This window comes from Mesocricetus auratus, unplaced genomic scaffold, assembly GCF_017639785.1.
Source record: "Mesocricetus auratus isolate SY011 unplaced genomic scaffold, BCM_Maur_2.0 Super-Scaffold_100025, whole genome shotgun sequence".
Lineage (NCBI taxonomy): Eukaryota > Metazoa > Chordata > Mammalia > Rodentia > Cricetidae > Mesocricetus > Mesocricetus auratus.
In genome coordinates, this window is record NW_024429206.1 from 8,745,300 (window position 1) to 8,763,917 (window position 18,618).

Genomic DNA, 18,618 nt, shown 5'->3' on the forward strand with positions numbered 1-18,618 from the left:
CAGGCCCAGGTAGTCGCCGTCCCCATATCCTCCCCAACTCAGGGAAACCCATTAAGGTTTGTCCCCCCCATCCCCGCCCAAATCACAAGAAGACACCCGCAAAGCCAGGCGGGGCGCACAGACTCGGAGCCCAGCAAGCCCGGCGCGCACCTGCTCCTGGGCCCCCGCGCACCTGCTGAGCGGTGCTCCGGCCTCGTCTCGCGAGATCCAGGCTGGCGTAGTGGCCCCCACCCCCACCCTGGCCACCAAGTACCTCTCCCCGCCCCCGGGCCCGGCCTCCCCGCCACCTCGGGGGCCGGCCCGCCCCCCTCCCACCCCCACCGCATCGTAGCGACTGCGCTCAGCACGCGAGCCCCTCAGTCCTGAGGGACCCCGCCTCCCAGGCTGGAGGGTGGCCCTGAGGGCAGGTGCACGCGCCGCCTGCTGCCGGCGGGTCCCAGGCGCGCCCGGGGTGGGGGGACCCGGGGACCGGCTGCGCGCACGGCGCTGCATCCCTCGCTCCGCTCCCCACCCCGCCCTGTGATTGACAGGCAAGATGTCGGTGTGGAGCGAGGCAAGAGCCGTCACCCCTGGAGCCCGGCGGCGGCAGCAGCAGCGGCGACAGCGGCGGCAGCAGCAGCAGCAGCAGCAGCAGCGTTGTCGCGGGGAGCAGACCGCAGCCAGCCGCAGTGGGCGCCGCAGCCGCACCAGTCGTGCGCACAGCATCCTGAGAGCGCGCTGAGCGCGGGGACCCGCAGACCATGCCGTGTCACCGCGACCGGGAGGGGGGCAGGCGCGCTCCTTTTTGACATAAAAGCCAGCCGGCCAAATAGATTTATATACACATAATTCCGCCCTTCACGGAGCCGGTGTGCGAAGCGTGAGCTCTATTTCCCTCTGCCTCCTCCTTCCACTCTTCCTCCTCCCCTTCCTCCTCCTCGCCCTCCTCCTCTTTCTCCTCCTCCTAAGTGTACAGACTGCACCCTACCACCTGGTTGGCTTCTGACAAACGGGCATCTCTCCCTTTTTAGAGACCAGAGACACGGAGAAAGAGAGAGAGACAAGGGATATTCTAATGCAGACTGCCTGATACTCCCCCCAGAAAATAATAATAAATTTTGGCTCTTGTCCCCTCCTCCAACCCCCACCCCCTCAAGCTTGTGTGAGATGTTGGGTTTCTTCAGGAGACACTGCTGAGAAGTCGCAGTGGTTGGAGAGGCGTAGGGGGGTGGACTCCCTCTATCTCCACTCCCTCCCTCCCCCTTTTTTTTCTTTCTGGGAGGAGGTGGAGGAGGAGGAGGGGAAGGGGGGTTGCAGAGCAAGCGATGGATGAGGAAAACATGACGAAAAGCGAGGAACAGCAACCTCTGAGTTTGCAGAAAGCCTTGCAGCAGTGCGAGCTGGTTCAGAACATGATAGACCTGAGCATCTCCAATCTGGAAGGGCTTAGGACGAAGTGTGCAGCTTCCAACGACCTCACGCAGAAGGAGATCAGGACCCTGGAGGTAGGTGTTGCCTGGGATGGGATGGGGGGGAGGCAATCCTTCCTCCCCTTCCTCTTCTCCAGTCCGCCCCCATCCCTTTGGGGTTCTGTTTGTTGAGGGAGGGCCCCGGGAGGGGAAGGGTGAAGCAGGTGGGCACGACTGATGCGCTATGATTTATCACCTGGCGAAGCCAGCGCGGATGTCCCTTCCCAGTGCGGCTGTTGTCTGTGCTCGGCCGGGTGGCGATGGTAGCAGTAATAATTGCTGTTCCGTATTTATTATTATGGGTTGTAGCTGTTGCCATGATTATTCTTTTCCTGTGGGAGGAGGGAGTTCTTTACTTTATTATTATTTCTTTTCTTTCTTTTTTTTGTTTTGTGTTTGGGGATTTGTTTATATGCCACAGGGGGCTTGTGTGCTGGGTGACACGTTAAAGAGCTGCAGGGAACCCATGTGACCTTGTACGTTCTGCAGGTGGTCAAAGGTGGTTTTGACTGGTTTGATGGGGCTGCCTGAATGGAAAGACTCGACCCTTTGCTCTGTGTCTCACTCCTCACCCCCCATAGACATCTTAGGAAACCAGATGCATTTGAAAAATAAATCCCCCAGGGAACTACTCATTTCTAACACAATCATTTGACATACCGGGGTTGATGAAGGCCCAAAATATGTAAAAAGCAACAATATTACGGTTGCCTGGAGTGGTTCTTGCACTAGGTGGCGTGGGGAAAATCCTCTTGGGCTGTCTTGGTGAGACTTGGTGGATGGGGGTCCAGGAGAAGGCGCTATGTTTGGCTCTTCCTAGCATCTCTCCAACAGAACTTGAGCGGAGTTGGAAGCAGTTTGCTGAGAGCCAGTGACAGGGATGACTACAAAGTTACCATAAGAGAGAGAAGGAACTATTTTCTTTCAGAGGTCATTTTCTCATAGGAAGCTTTCAGGCTTTTGGGAAAGGCCTGAGCTCTGAAATTCTTGGGCATCCACTTTGTTCAAAATGTCAGATGGATCAGCCCCTCACCTTCCTTCTCACAAAATGGCCTAGCTGTCCACATTGATTGGTTTCATTTGGGAATTCCTACTAGCTGGCATTTGCCAGGGGGTAGTGGCTGTGGAGCTCAGAGCAAAGGAGGGTTCCCCTTTTAGTGGCGTGGCCGTGTATCGTGGAGTTTGGTGCTTCGGCTGGTCTCTGGCTGTGAGTTCCTGAAGCCTGAAGTCTTCAGTCTTGGCCTACTGGGTCATCAGCATGAATGCGCCTCTCTGATTCACTTTCAGGCCTTTTTATTTCTCTGGCATGTTTTTAAATGTAGCCAGATAGTATGCAGGAGGCTATCATTTGGAAAGAGGAGTTTTTGTGTGTGTATATTTTAATACAGCGCTTGCCACCCTCGGATATATGTCTGTGCTCACCTGTCAGATGGTAACACGATCCCGGGGATGAAATAAGATAAATGTTGATGTGGGAAGTGTGTTGGGAGGCACAGGCATTGCCTTTCTCAGAGTTTCGAGGGAGAGAAGGCTTGGCTAGCATTTGCTGCTGGAAGAGAAATTATGGGATGTGTTAGCCCAGCTCTGGTCTTTGCACGGGGCCCACAGCACATTTTGCTCAGAACTATACCTGGGAAAGCTGATATAGATAATCCCTGAAGGCCACCACCACACCTCTCCTACCCTCTGTCACCAAGAACCACCATGCTGGGCTGATTATTACAGCTTAAGTTTCTCACATGTTTCCTTCTATTCCATCTTCTGATGACTCCCAAGAGAGCGATGACTGACACAGCTGGGCACTCCGTGGCTGGGAATGTAGCTCAGTGATGCAGCTGCTTTTGTGGTGCTCACAAGGCCCTGGGTTCAATCCCCAGAACTGTGCAAAGACACAAACTGACAGTGAGCACTTGGTTCTGTTTTTGTCTCTCTGCAAGGTGGTTTCCATTTGAAACTGGGGAATAGAGGTGCCGGTGTGTTGGTCAAGGAGATGGAATCATAGATGTCTTAGTCAGGGTTTCTGTTGCTGAAATAAAATACCATGACCAAAGCAAGTTGGGAAGGAAATTGTTTATTCAGCTTACACTTCCACATCACAGTTCATCATCCAAGGAAGTCAGGGCAGGAACTCAAACAGGGCAGGAACCTGGAGGCAGGAGCTGATGCAGAGGCCATGGAGGGTGCTGCTTACTGGCTTGTTCCTCATGGCTTGCTCAGTCTGTTTTCTTATAGAACCCAGGCCAACCACCATAGAGATCACATCACCCATAATGGGCTGGGCCCTCCCCCATTGATCACAGCCAGATATAATGGAGGCATTTTCTCAATTGAGGTTCCTTCCCTCTTATGACTCAAGCTTGTGTCAAGTTGACATAGAACTAGGCAGCACAATAGGGAATACATCTTTCTCTGTTGGTTAGCTTGATCCATATTGCCCAGTGTCTGTTCCGGAGCAATTATGCCAATTTCAGCTTTCTGTTTCCCTAGGACCAGGAAGGGTATGAGCCTGCTAAAATATGCGTTCACTGGATTTTCTACCCTAGCCTCACTGGGGGGTGGGGGGCTAACTGGCTAAAGTGTGGATGCCCAGCATCTAATGACCACATTCTAATTTAGCTGGAATTGGAGGGAGGGCCCAGGAATCTGCATTTAGTAAGCAGACAGTGTGCTTCTGTGTGTCATTTTTCTTTGGTGGTGCTGGGAATTGAACCCGGGACCTTGTGAATGCTAGACAAGGGCTCTACCACTGACTCCAACCCCAACCCCAAGTTTCTGATTCAGGTTTATGAATTACTTACCCAAGCTGGGCGTGGTGGTGCACACCTGTCATCCTAGTACTTGGGAAGCTGGGACAGGAGGAGGGAGAGTCCAAGGCTAGTCTGGGCCACATAGTGAGACTGTGCTTCAAGTTAAAAAGCAAGAGGGCTGGGTTGTAGCTCAGTGGTGGAGCTCTTTCCTAATATGTCCTCTTCAGCCCCCAGCTCTGAAAAACACCAAAACAAAAACAACAAATGGTAACAACAAAAGTAAATCCTAATCCATTAGGACATAAATGTTGTCTTCCCAATATTTATTTTTGTTTTAAACTCATCTTGGATTTTTATTATTGTGTACGTGAGTACAAGTACACACTCTACTTTGGATTCCAGGGATTGAACTCAGGTCCCCAGGTTTTCAAGGCAAGTGTTTTTATTCACCGAGTCATCTTGCCATATGTATATTTAGGTGATTTATCTGGCTCATGGCTCTGGTCAAGGTCGGTGGGCTGCATCTAATGGCATCCATCTCTCGGGCAGAACCCCAGGGTGGCTCAAGGCATCACTTGTTGAGAGGCAGGTTCCCTGTTGTTTTTCTGCTATTTAATGGTGATAACTCCCTACTCATAAACACCAAAGTTACTAAGAGATTGAATAGACCACCCTGAAGACATTGATGACAGTGTGTACTCCTCAAGAAACAAAAATGCTCAACATGAACTTGGCCATCACAAAGTATACTTCTTGGGTAAGGAAGAAAGTTTTACATCACAGTAAAGTGACAATGAAGGTCAAGCACTCAATCCTTTGGGAGACAGCAAAGGGAGGTCTGATGGCCTTTCTGTGACTTTCAAAGCTTCAGCTGTCATATCTGCATTCAAGACAGGAAAGAGGAGGACTCCTCAAGTATGGAGAGATGGAAGCTCCATCTTTTTGGTTTCAGGAAACAAAGGCTTTCCCACGGTAACCTTCCTTCTCAACAGCAATATTCAGTCATGGCTTCTTGGCCATAGTAGGGTCACATGTTCTAGCTGCAAGGGAGGCTAAATGGAAGAATGTGGGAAATCCATCATTTTCCTTGCTGGGATGACCCCATATAAAGTCAAGGTTCTGCTTTCATGGGGGAAGGTAGCAAAGGATGTTGGATGGGCCACAAGTGCCACCAGTCCCAATTTTATTGGTAGATATTTTGATGGAGAAGAAAATCCATGCTGTGGAGTTTGAGGCAGGTTGGCTTCTTGTTACTCTACTTTATATTGAATACAGATGTAAATATTTTAACCCAAACTGATGATTGTGAGATAAAAATTCCTGCCTGAGTGGGTGTTTGTAAGGATCACCAAGGGTGACACTTTTTAAAGACACTAACATACTAAAGTGTCAGTAGATACTAAGCAGACAATAGTGGAGGGGCAGGATGTATTTATTACTTTTCCCTTTGTTGTGACTGAATACTGTTGAAAATTACTTTTTTTTTACTTTTTTCTGTTTTTTCTAGACAGTGTTTCTCTATGTAGCCCTAACTGTCCTGGAACTAGCTCTTGTAGACCAGGCTGGCCTCAAACTCACAGAGATCCACCTGCTTCTGCTGGGATTAAAGGCATGCACCACCACTGCCTGGTTTGGAAATTACTTTTTAAAAAAGTTTTGTTGTTTTGATTTTTATTTATTTTACTTTTCCACTTAAAAGAATGAAATAGTGTCACATCATTTTCTCTCATTCCCCTTTCTCCCTCTAGCCCCTCCCAGCCACCTTCCTAGATGTGAAGATTCCTTTTGACTTATGATTTAAAAAGGAACATATCTCGGGCATGGTGGCATGTGTCTTTAATTCTAGCATGGAGGAGACAGTAGCAGGTAGATCTCTGTTGAGTTCTAGGCTAGCCAGAGTTATGTAGTGAGACTCTGTCTCAAAAACACAAACAAACAAAAAGTGTCACAGCCCATCAGGATGGGAAAGCATGATGACAGGAACATGAGGCAGCTGGTCACGTTCAGTCCATGGTTAGGAAGCAGAGAGCCGATGCCAAACTTTGAGAGTTGCCCCTCAGTGACGCACTTCCATCTGCAAAATGCTACCTTTTAAAGCAGTGGTTCTCAACCTGTGGGTCGCGACCCCTTTGAGATTTCATATCAGATATTTACAATTTCATAGCAGTAGCAAAATTATGAAGTAGCAACGAAATAATGTTATGGTTGGGAGTCACCACGACACGAGAAACCATACGAAAGGGTTGCAGCATTAGGAAGGTTGAGAACCAATGTTCTAAAGGTTCCATGACATTCTAAAATGATGCCACCGGTTGGGGACCGAGTGCTTAACCACACGAGCCTGTGGGAGGACCCTTCCTTTGCATTCAAACCACAACAGTGACAGTGGTTAGCAGAGGGTGGTGTGGGATGAATGGCAGGAATGGCTGGGAGCAGAGGAGCTTGAATGACATTTCTGAGTATGTTAGAGAGAACCTTGGCTGTGTGGGGTGACAGCCCTACTGGAAGCGTACGTTCAACAGGTATTTTATGGGCAAAACAAATTGTGTGGTGAAAGGGGTTTGGGAAACACTGCGTGCAGGACTTCTCAGAGTCTTTGCCATCCGCCTGTGCACATTGTAGCTCCGAGAGGACAGAGTCTGGGATGTTTTCCTTTCCCAAGGATTACCCTGGGGGGTATTTATTCCATAGAATCCACCTGGGGAAACTTGGCCAGCCTGCTTAGCTGAGGAGGTGGGGATTTGGAGTGGAAAGATGGATGGGAAGGGTGGAGATTGCAGCAATGGTGGCCCCGTGGCTCTCTAGACGGCACAGTGATGCTTAGGGGCTGGTTTGCTCAGAAGGGAGGATGCCTGATGGAGTGTCACAGGAAATGAATTTAAGTCTCTGATTCCTGTGCTTAGCACAGGGGAGTCACCCTGACCACTTTCATCTCCTTGTGGGAGGAGACAAAAGTCTTCAGAGGTTTTGGAGTTAATACAGTAAAAAGATGATTGGCAGCAAGTCTGATGACAGTCTTTAACAGCCAGCCTTTTCTGTTTAGGTTTGACTAGCAAATACGTTAGGCTTTGTGGGCCCCCAATTTCACAGACACTGAGCTATCATAGCCTGCAGCAGCCAGGTGTGGGCACATGGGGAAGTTTCCCAATAAAACTGTATTCATGGCTCCTGAATTTTGAGTTTGATATTATTTTCATGTACACTCTGGTTATACACAGGGACATGGCTCTGAGCTGACCCTGTTGTGGTCAGATTGCAAGGGGAATGAAGTGATGGGTTTTGGGCCAAGGGCAGATGTCATGACATCTCCTCGTGTGGCACAGGTATCGTGTACGCACTTAGCAACACTGTTCTTTGTATGTCCACCTCAGTTCTTGGTTTCCTTCCCTGGGCTTAAGTCCGTTTGGGAAAGTCTGTGCTTAAGAGGGACTTTCTTTAGGAAAGATTCCAGTGAGTCTAGGGACTGTGCTTAGTTGGCGATTCTATCGCTAGTCTTGTCTGGTCTCGTTCATGGGGCCGCATGAAGCTGGAAGAAGGGGTTGGGGATAGGATGAGGAGCCTTGCAGGCCAATGCTTGGGTGATTTCTTATGGTGCTAGTGTCCCAGGAGAGCAGGACAGCGCTCGCAAGGGAGCATGAGGCTGTGGAGTGGCACCACATTGTTTCCGCTGTGTTTTGTGAGTTAGAGTAAGTCTTGTGGTCCGTCTGGATACATGGAGAAGGGAACAGTCTCCTCCCCCATTCTTGATGGGAGTTGCTACATAGGTTAGTTAAATGGGGTTGGCATGGTAACTGGACCCCAATAGAACAAGGTGGCTTCCCTTGATCGCAAATCAGTTCCCTGTGGATCCACTGACCTGCTGGTCTCCTAGGCATCAATATCCCATCCTGTAGCATCTCTGCTTACATCCAGGAAGGGCAGCAAGTGCAGAGAAGTCAGAACTGCAGAACTGCTCTAGAACCTCCTTCTCGAGGTCACCCTCATCACATCTGCCTGCCTCCCTGAGCCCTGAGCTAGAGTTCAGGTGTAACCTCCTGGGAAGTGTGTGTGTGTGTGTGTGTGTGTGTGTGTGTGTGTGTGTGTGTGTGTGTGTGTGTGTGTGTGTTGCAGTGGCTGTGGGCCCAAGAAGAGAAAACTCAGTTTGCTGAGGGAAGGGGTCTCCGGCACAGCAACTATCGAGGTAGGCAGATACCTAGGGCTCTCAGACCAGTGTAGTTTGTTCAGTAATCTCCAGGTGAATGAAGAGACTCCTCAAAAAACAACGTGAATACCTGGGCCTTTTAAACACACACACACACACACACACACACTTTACACAGATATCTTTCCTACAGAGAAAGCTACCCAACGATGAGTGGCTCCCCTGGGTCCTAATGAGCTTGCGTTCATCTGGTGACTCCTTTAGGGCTCGAGGACTCAAGACATCCTTCCTCACATGGCTGACTGCTTCAGTGTCTCACACATTACCTCTCCAGAGGGATAGCCTGGCTTTGTTCCACTGAAACGGAAGCAACATTACAAGAGGCCAGTCCCAGTATCTGTCTTCTTTAGCCCTTGTTTGCAGCCTTGACAAACGACCCATTGACCAGTCATGGGGCATGGACAAGACAGAGCCAACATGGCCGTGCATTCCAGGAGTTGGGAAGCACTAGGAATCATTTGGATATTCTAATCAAGGGCACCTTGATGGTGAAACTAAACAGATGTGCGCACCAGACAGAGGAATGAGTGTGAGTTGACCATACGCCTCCCCTGGGGAAGAGTGTTCCAGGAGGAGGGAACAACATGAACAAACTTCTGGAGTGGGATGTGCTAGGCATGCCACTGGGGAAATGGAGTCGGGGTAGATCGGGTATGGAAGAGAAATACCGAGAAATTGAATATGGGGACTGTGAAGGGAAGCAAAGAATTTAGGATTGTATACCAGGGGTGGTGGTGCACGCCTTTAATCCCGGTACTTGGGAGGCAGAGATAGATGGATCTCTGATTTGTGACCAGCCTTGTCTACATAGGAAGACTTGTCTCAAAAAGAGAAATAAAATAAAATTGGCGGGCGGAACAGTGGTGGCATACACATGTAATCCCAGACTCGGGAGGCAGAGGCAGGTGGATCTGTGAGTTCAAGGCCAGCCTGGTCTACAGACTGAGTTCCAGGTCAGCCAAGGCTACACAGAGAAACTCTCTCTCTCTCTCAAAAAAAAAAAAAAAAAAAGAAAGAAAGAAAGAAAGAAAGAAAAAGAAAAAAAGGATTGCTCCTCCATGTCCGGCACAAGAAGTCACTGTTGGTGTTGTTCTGAGTGGTAGGAAGGCTTGTGTGGGGAGGTTGTGACCCATGGTCACTGAGCTTGAGATGCTTATGTTTGTGATCTAGATGAGCAAGCGGGAGTTACAAGGCCACTCCCTACACCAAGCCCAACTTTCCTGATTATTCAGGTGCTGTTGGGTGTGTGTGTATGCACGTGTGTGCGTGTGCACACATGCACTCCCCTTTGTACACGCATATTGAGACCAGAGGTTGATGTCAAGGTGTCTTCCTCAGTCGCTCTCTACTTTATCTCTTCGAGATTAGGGTAACTCCCTGAACCTAGGGCTCACAGATTTACCTAGTTTGTCCAGCCAGTAAGTGCCAGGGTCCTCACTGTCGGTGATCCCCACCACCTGGGGCTGCAGTGGGACAGATGGTTCTCATGTGGGTACTAGCTGTCTTCCCAAAGTGTTATTTATACATTTATACATTTATTATTGGTGTGTGTGTGTGTGTGTGTGTGTGTGTGTGTGTGTGTGTGTGTGTAGATGTGCATGCCATGACAGCTTTGCGGGTTTGGATTTTTTTTTTTACTATTTTTATTTGGGTTCCAGGATTGAGCTTGGGTCTCTAGGCTTGGTGGCAAGCACATTTACCCACTGAGCCATCTTGCAAGCCCTAAAGTGTTCCTTCCTTCTTTCCTTCTTTCCTTCCTTCCTTCTTTCCTCCCTCTTTCCTTCCTCCTCCCTCCCTCCCTCCTTCCTTTCTTCCTCTCTCCCTTCCTTTCTTCCTCTTTCTCCCTCATCTCCCTTTTTCTTTCTTTCTTTCATGTATGAGTGCTCTGTCTGCATGTACAGCTTTATTCGAGAAGAGAGCATCAGATCCCACTACAGATGGTTGAGAGTCACCATGTGGTTGCTGGGAACTGAACTTAGGACCTCTGGAAGAATAACCAATACTCTTAAGTGCTGAGCTATCTCTTCAGTCCGCGCTAAAGTGTTATTTTCAATGATTGTATATTATTCCAGGGCTATTCCATAATCCCTGACTGAAATTCTGCAGCTAGGTGCTTTTATTTGTGACTTCCCAGTGTGATGACCCTGCACTTGACATCCTATGGTTGGGACTTGCCTCCAGTTCCTAGAAGTGAACCTGCTAGATCAAAGGTCATATGTTTCTGAACTCTAAAAGTTGTATTAAATTGCCATCAATGAACAGTGTGAGAGAAGGCCTGTTTCCTGCATCCTTGATATAAGTGCGTATTTTATTTTCTTACTTGTTGGTTTTGATCAAGGTTAGTGTACTGGGACCCTTAGTTCCCCTTCACCCCCAACTCCATTGTAGTGGTTTCTCAGAATTCTTAGTGGCAAACTATCTCTGAGGGGTTCACTGCCCCCACCCCCTACCCCACACCTTTTGTAAGAGCTTCTAACTACAGAGTTTTCTAGTTTCCTTGCAATGAGCAATGAATGGTTTTCCAGGTTCCCACTCAATTTTTGGGAAGAGGACAGACTAAATTTCTCGTTCCCCTCTTCCTGCCATGTGTGGGTCTGGGACAGGGAAGATATCCCGAGACTGAGAGTGGCTGAGGGCACAAGGTGGCTGGGATGGAAGCCGGAGAAGCTGAATGATGGGAAGAGACAAGGAACACACACAGGAGAAGGAGAAGCAGATTGAAGCCAGGAGCGATTTTTTCTCCTCAGGTTTCCTCCAGGATGGAATGCCTCTCCAGTGGGTCATGACCGTAACTGTGGTCGATCAAGTTTTACAAGCGAGTTTGCAGAGGTTTAAAGTAATCGATTGGACCCAGGCTGCTGTAGTGGCAAGGCAGCCACAGATAAGGATCAGGTAGATTCACCCTATATCCTGGTATCTCCAGGGGTGGCATAACCCCAAAGAGAAAGATCAGGACAGAGCAGATGCTGGGCAGGGGGCTGTTTCTGATGTGGCTGGAGGCGATGGCTTTAGAGTAAAAATGACCATAGTGATGAAATATTGTTTGACTGTAGAATTTCTGGGTGACAGTTCTTGAATTGAAATGTAGGATGATGGAGACAACTTAAGGCTCACTGGTGTGGTGGGATCCTATCTGAGATCTGACTGCAGAAGGATCTCTAATATCTTAGAGCATGACAAAGAAAAGAGGTTCAGTAATGAGTTTATACCGAGTACATTGAAATGATAATATTTTAGATATACTGGTTTAACTGTGTCAAATTTAATTCACATGTGTCTTGGTGCCTCCCCTCCAGCTCCCAGGGGATTAGGAAAATTTAAACAACATTAGTGGCATAAGTGACATTTGTGTGGGACAACACTGGTATTTCCCCTCCCCCCACATCCTTTTCTTCCCCTCTCCTTCCTCTCCCTTCTCCTCCCTTCCCCTTGAGTTGGTTGGTGGGACTTAAACATAGAAATAGAGCCGAAGACACAATGTGTTGGGTGTGAGGAGTCACTGTGTAATGGGTATGGAATTCTGTTTGAGATACTGAAGTCCTTTCGGGACTGATAATGGTGGCAGTTATACAGCATTCCAGGGTACTCGATGCCACTGAACTATAAACTTGAAAATCATCCGAGTGGAAACTTTATGTGTACTTTTTACCATACTAAAGGGTTGCTTTTAATATTTTATTATATTTATACATTCATTGTGTGTGTGACACACACACACACACGTATGAACATTGGTGCATTCGCTGTAGTGTGTGTGTGTGTGTGTGTGTGTGTGTGTGTGTGTGTGTATGTAGGTCAGAGGACAGTTTGTGGGAATTAGTTCTGTCCTTCCATCATGTTGGGAGTCCTGGGATGTGAACTCGGGTCATCAGGCTTGGTGGCAATCACCTTTATTCCCTGAGGCATCCCATCAACCCCAAGCTGTGAGGATTTTACTTGTGTTCATCCACGAATGAACGGCTGACTGGTTTGGCAGCTACACTCAGAATGGAGGCCCACAGATGGACAGGAGTGGCCATGAAATGGGGCACCCAGAAACTTTGTTTTTAATTGTTTTCCTATCACATTTTTCATTTTCATCTTTTATCCAGCTTGGAGAACCTATGTTTGGTGATAATTCAAAACAGCAACATACACAACATCTAGGCTACAGGAGTAGAATCCTTTGGCAAATCTCTGAAATTACTATGACCCTCACCCAAGACCTTAAGTCAGGGGACTAGAAATGCCCAGTGATAAATTTGCTTTCCTCCCTCAGTTTATGGTGGCAAACTTCAAGCAGCAAAGTTGCACTTGGCCACCTGTGACCTGGACTGCATTCCTCTATCCTTTGGCCACACAGCTGTCCACCTATTAGTCCCTCACTTCACATACGATCACTTCCCAGCCCATCACAGGGTTTGATGGGTTCAGAGTGGACGGTGGACATGAGTACACCCCCCCCCTAAGTCTGTGTACAAACCACGGGTTGATGGTCAGGCTGTGAGTTTTCTTTTGATGAAGAAAGGGCATGTTAAGTGCAGCTTGGGTCTTGAATGAGAATCACTTGGCTTATGCCAGATGTGTGCAGCAGAGCCAATCAAACCTTCATCCAGATGTTGGTTGGCCCTTAAACTAACCAAATTTGTACTCCCTTTTCCTCCATAGGTTGTTAAATTTTGCCTACTGTAGAGCTGTGTGTTTTTGTTGCTGTTTGTTATTTGAGATAGGGTTTCTCTGCATAGCGTTGGCTGTTCTGGAACTTGTTCTGTAGACCAGGGCCTGCCTCTGCCTCCCGAGTGCTGAGATTAAAGGTGTGTGCCACCATCGCCCAGCATGTAGAGCCTTTATGTTAAGTAAAATGATACATCATGTGCTTTTAAAATTATTGGCTTTTAAGAACCGTGTGTGTGTGTGTGTGTGTGTGCACGCGTGTGCGTGTGTTTGCTCACATGCGTGTGCGTGTGTTTGCTCACATGCGTGGAGGACAGAGGACAAACTTGGATGTTGCCCCTCACTTCCCATCTTTGAGACAGGGTTAGCCACTGTGTACACCAGGCTAGCGGGCTTCTGGGAATGCTTCTGCCTTTGCCTTAGCCTACCATCTTGGTGTAGTACACCGTGACCACAGATGCCTGCTCCTGCGCCTGGGCATGTGTGAGTTCTAATGTCTACATTCAGGTCCTCTGCTCTCCCTGTGGAGCAGGTACTTCGGCCACTGAGATGTCTCCCAAGGCCACTTTTTGCTTGTTTATTTATTTATTTATATAATTCTTTTTCTCCCTCCCTCCCTCCTACCCTTTCTCCTCTCCTTCCTTACTTAGATACCAGGTTGGGAATCCCCCCTCCCCCTCTGGGCATTGTCGTTTTCTTTCTTTTAATAATGTCTCTGACAGAGCAGAGCTCTTTTTTATTTATTTTTATTTTTTGGTTTTTTCGAGACAGGGTTTCTCTGTATTGTTTTGGAGGTTGTCCTGGAACTCTCTCTGTAGACCAGGATGGCCTCAAACTCACAGAGATCCACCTGCCTTTGCCTCCTGAGTACTGGGATTAAAGGCGTATGCCACCGACGCCCAGCTCAGAGCAGAGCTTTTAAAATCCGATGAAGTCCTAATGATCAGTGGTGTCTTTTGCAGTCTCTGTTCCCTGCCACCCAAGAGGGCACAAGTCAGCCCTTCCTCTACCTTATAATGGGTCACATCTGCACCTGAAACCATGCCCAAATGTGTGGCCACCATTGCAAGTTCACTGGCAAGGCAAGATGCCACTATATGTACATGTGTATGTGTACATGTGTGTGTGTACATGCGTGTGTGAGAGCATGTGGGGGTCAGAGGTTGCTTCCGCTGTCTTCCTCACTCACTTTCACTGAATGTAGAGCTCACCGACTTGACTCAACTGACAGTGAACCCCAAGGATCCTCCTGTCTCTACCATACACTGCATCTGGATTTTTATATGATTTCTGGGGATCTCAACTCAGGTCTTCATGCCAGGGTGGCAAGCACTTTGCTGGCTGAGTCAACCCTGCAGCTCCTTGATGTCAAACTTCTTTCTTTTTTAAACTTTCTTTTTTGTAGATTTCTTTATTTAATTCATGTATGACTATTTTGCCTGCATGGATGTGTGTGTGCACCACTCCCGTGTCTGGTGCCCGCAGAAGTCAGAAGAGGCATGTGATTTCCTGGAACTGGAGGTATGGACAGTTGTGAGCCATCATAGGGGTACTGGGAATCAGACCCAAATCCTCTGGAAGAGCTCTCAACCATGGAGTCATCTCTCTCCTTCCATAACACAGTTCTGAAAATAGGGATAAACACTTGGATTCTAAAATGGAAAGAGAAATGAATTAAGTAGCCAAAATGGTGTTGAAAAGTGGGAGGAGAGAAGAAGGGAAGAGAAGAGGGGAGGAAGAAGAGGAGGAGCAGTTAGGGAAACTGAAGCTATTTGATTTTCAGAATTAGTCTAAAGCCACAGTGGTCAAGATGGTATGGTGTTGGCAAAGGGTTTTCAGTGTGTAGACCCTGCATGCAATCGACCAAGTATTTCATTTTATTCTTGCAACTCTAATTAATGATGTGACTTGACTTGGAAATTTTTCGTTTGTATATGTTACCTTTTAGCATTAGAAATGCGAGTGACTTTTCCTGTTGACCTTGCATCTTGTGATTTGAATACACATATGAGGAATTTTTAAAAATGTAGATGCTATGGGAATTTTTTACAAGGATAAATGTGCGGTCTGCAAATAGGGATAGTTGTATTTTTTAAATGTTTTATTTTACTGGCTAAGATTTTTACTGTGGTGTTTAATAGTAGCAGTGAGAGGAGGCATCCTTGCCTTGCTCCTCATCTTTTGGGGAAAACACTCCGTTTTTCCCTCATAATGATGCTTGCTTTGGGCATTTAAAATATATTGTTTTGGTATATTAGCCTTTCCTTTAAAAGATTAAGACATTCTTTTCTGTTCCTCGTTCACTCTGAGTTTACATTTGGTCAAATGCTTCTCCTAGGTCAATTAGCATGGTCGTATACTTTATTTTCCGTATCAATTAGTACAACTTGTTTCCTTTACAATGTTTTTATTTTAAATCATTCCTGAAAGGTTTTTAATTGATTAAGTTTCCTTTACAGTATTTATTTTTGTTATTTTATTTGTGTGGATGTGTCTGTGTGAATATATGTCACTGGTGTATGTGTGACCATGGGGGCCAGAAGAGGGTGCTGGGTCCCATGGAGCTGGAGGTACAGGCAGTTGTGAAGCACATTATGTGGGTGTCAAGACCCCAACTTGGGTCTGAAAACAAAATGAATACGATGAACAACAAAAGTAAAAGTACGCAAGTTAGTCTCAGGCTGGAACCGATAGACTCCAATGCTCTGAAGTGGTACTGGACGTGATTGGTGTAACCATCGCTGTGTGCTGTTGTCGTCAGCCCCTGGGGACATCTAGACTCACCTGGAATGCAAATCTCAATGAAGAATTACCTACATCAGTTTGGCCTGTGGGCGTGTCTGTGGAGGATTGCCTTGACTGGTGAATTTATGTAGGAAGATCTAGTACATCATGGGTGGCGGCACCCCTCTAGGCTGGGGTTCCTGAACCGGGTTAAGAGGAAAAAGCTAGCCTAGCACAAGCTAGCAAGCCATGATCTGTGCTGACAGTCTCCCTCTGCTCTGTGGATGTGATGTTCTAAGTTCCTGCTTTGACGTCCCTGCAATCATGGACTGTACCTGGAACTGTGACCTGAATAAATCCTTTCCTCCCCTAAGCTGCTTTTTGTCATGACATCAGAGATGAAACCAGGACAGACCTTCAACATCAACCATGTATGGTCACTATGAGAATGCTTCTCTTAGGCTGTGTGTGTGTGTGTGTGTGTGTGTGTGTGTTCACTTACTTATTTTGCAGTGCTGAAAACTGAACCCGGGATCCTGCCCAAGCTGGGCAAGTGCTCTACATCACTAGCCTCTAGTTTGTTAGACACAATATACTGGCTAGTTTTATGACAAAGCTGAAAGAAAGGAACCTCAATTGAGAAAATGTCTCCATAAGATCTGGCTGTTGGACATTTTCTCTCTCTCTCTCTCTCCCTCTCTTGGTTTTTTGAGATGGGGTTTCTCTGTATTGTTTTGGAGGCTGTCCTGGAACTCGCTCTGTAGACCAGGCTGGCCTCAAACTCACAGAGATCCGCCTACCTCTGCCTCCCGAGTGCTGGGATTAAAGGCGTGGGCCACCAACATGCAGTCGTTGGACATTTTCTTAATTAGGGTTTGATGGGTGAAGGCCCAGAGCATTGTGGGTGGGGCTACCCCAGGCTGGTGGTCCTGGGTTCTATAAGAAAGCAGGCTGAGCAGCATTCGTCCATAGCCCTGCTTGAGACCCCACGCTGCTTGAGTTCCTGCCCTCACTGATTTTGATGATGAACTGTTATATGGAATATATATATATGTATATATATATATTATAAAGGAAGGGTGTGAATGAATAAACCCTTCCTTTCCTTCCTTAATTACTTTAGGGCATGTGTTTCACCACAGCAATAGTAACCTGAACTGAGACACATGGGTATTAATTTCTTTCTTTTTTGTCTTGGGTATTGAACCTGGGACCTCAGGTCTGTTGGGTGAGCTTTCTACCTGGGCTCTCCAAAGTTCTTCCAACTCACCGAGGAATGCTGCTGGCTTTTATACAAATGCCAGAAATCCTTCTATAGTCCAACTTCAACTGGGTCAAGACTGCCATTTCTAGACATATGCACTCCCTGAGACCTAACAGTGCTTACTCACCTACAATCCTAGTACTGGGAACATGGGGGTGGGAGGCTCAGCCTCTTTGAGGGGGGCCTTGGGTACATAGTGAGTTTGAGGCCAGCTAGGAAATGGAGGACCGTCTCAAGAAAGAAAAAAACAGATATAACGAGGCTAGAAGACATCACACACACACACACACACACACACACACACACACACACACACACACACACACACACACCCTGTATGGCTGTAGTCAAAACAGCAGTGGATCTCATTGTGTGCCCATCATACATACACAATAATAAAAGTGTGGTCAGTCAACCATGCTCTCCCCCTTAAACCACCCTGGATTATTTTGAAACATCTCTCAACATTGTAGCATTTCCACCTACAATATATTTCTGTACATATTTCTTTACAAAGTTTACTTATTTATTTTTATTTTTATTTATGTGGATGTGTGTTCTTGTGTGTGTTTATGTGTATGCATGCCGAGCCCTCAGAGACGAGAAGAGGGTGTGGATGTCCTGGAGCTGGAGTTACAGGCTGTTGTGAGCCTCCCAATGTGGGTGCTTGGAACTGAACCCTGGTCCTCTACAAGAGCAGTAAATGCTACTAACCACTGAGTCACTCCTCCCTCCCTCCCTCCTTCCCTCCCTCCCTCCCTCCCTCTCTCCCTCCCTCACTCCCTCCTTCTCTCCCTCCCTCCCTCCCTCCTTCCCTCCCTTCCTCCCTCCCTGTTACTTTAGTCTCAAATAGCCCAGGTCATAGTAAACCTCTTTATGTAGCTGAGGATGACCTTGACCTCAAGACACTACTGGTCCTACCTTCCAAGTACTGAAGCCCCTAACACCTTCTGTCTGTTTAAAGTTTGAACTCAGCTCCACCCTGTCAAAGAAAGAGTTAGTTGTAATTGGGCGTCACAATACTGATGAACTGGCCTGGAGTCTAAAATGCATGCAACTCAAAGAGAAGAAACGTAGCATGGGATTTGAATCTTCAACCGTTCATATCCACTTCAAACATGGGCCTTGGCTGGCTGTTTCAGACTGGAGCAAAGCCTCGACACATATGTACATTACAAGGTGCAAATAGGTATTGCATGAGTCGTGTGACATCTGAATGACTACTCCTCAAGGAAGGGGAAAATTTTTATTTTAGATATAAGGGAGAAAGCAGGCAGAGAAGAGTCCAGGATGAACATGGCTGGCAGACTAAAATGGTCCTTGAGGGAAGAGAGGGAGGTGAAGAGCAAGAGAGTGACCCCTGGTCCAAGAGAACAAGGGACTGAGATCAAAATGACTGAGTTATATAGGGATCAGGTTGGGGTGGGGTGGGGGAGCAGAAGCCCCGCCCCGTGAGGGAGGGGTTTATGGTAGGGGGCTGGGTGAGTAGTGCTGGGCGGAGCCATAGGTACTGAGGGGGACCTGTTCTTCAGTTTGAGGGTTTGAGATCTAACAGCATGAAAGCCGATGAGAAAAGGTTGT

At 47.5% G+C, this 18,618-nt stretch overlaps 1 protein-coding gene across 2 annotated transcripts in view; it reads left to right on the forward strand.

Moving 5' to 3' along the window:
- Positions 1-685: 685 nt before the first annotated feature.
- The window catches only part of Ksr2 (kinase suppressor of ras 2), a 352,893-nt gene continuing 334,960 nt past the window's right edge, over positions 686-18,618 (forward strand). For both annotated transcript variants that reach the window (XM_013119781.3, XM_013119782.3), the window contains exon 1: positions 686-1,484. In XM_013119781.3, coding sequence (XP_012975235.1) covers positions 1,305-1,484 — 180 coding nt within the window. In that variant the 5' untranslated portion in view covers positions 686-1,304. The remainder of the gene's footprint in view (positions 1,485-18,618) is intronic.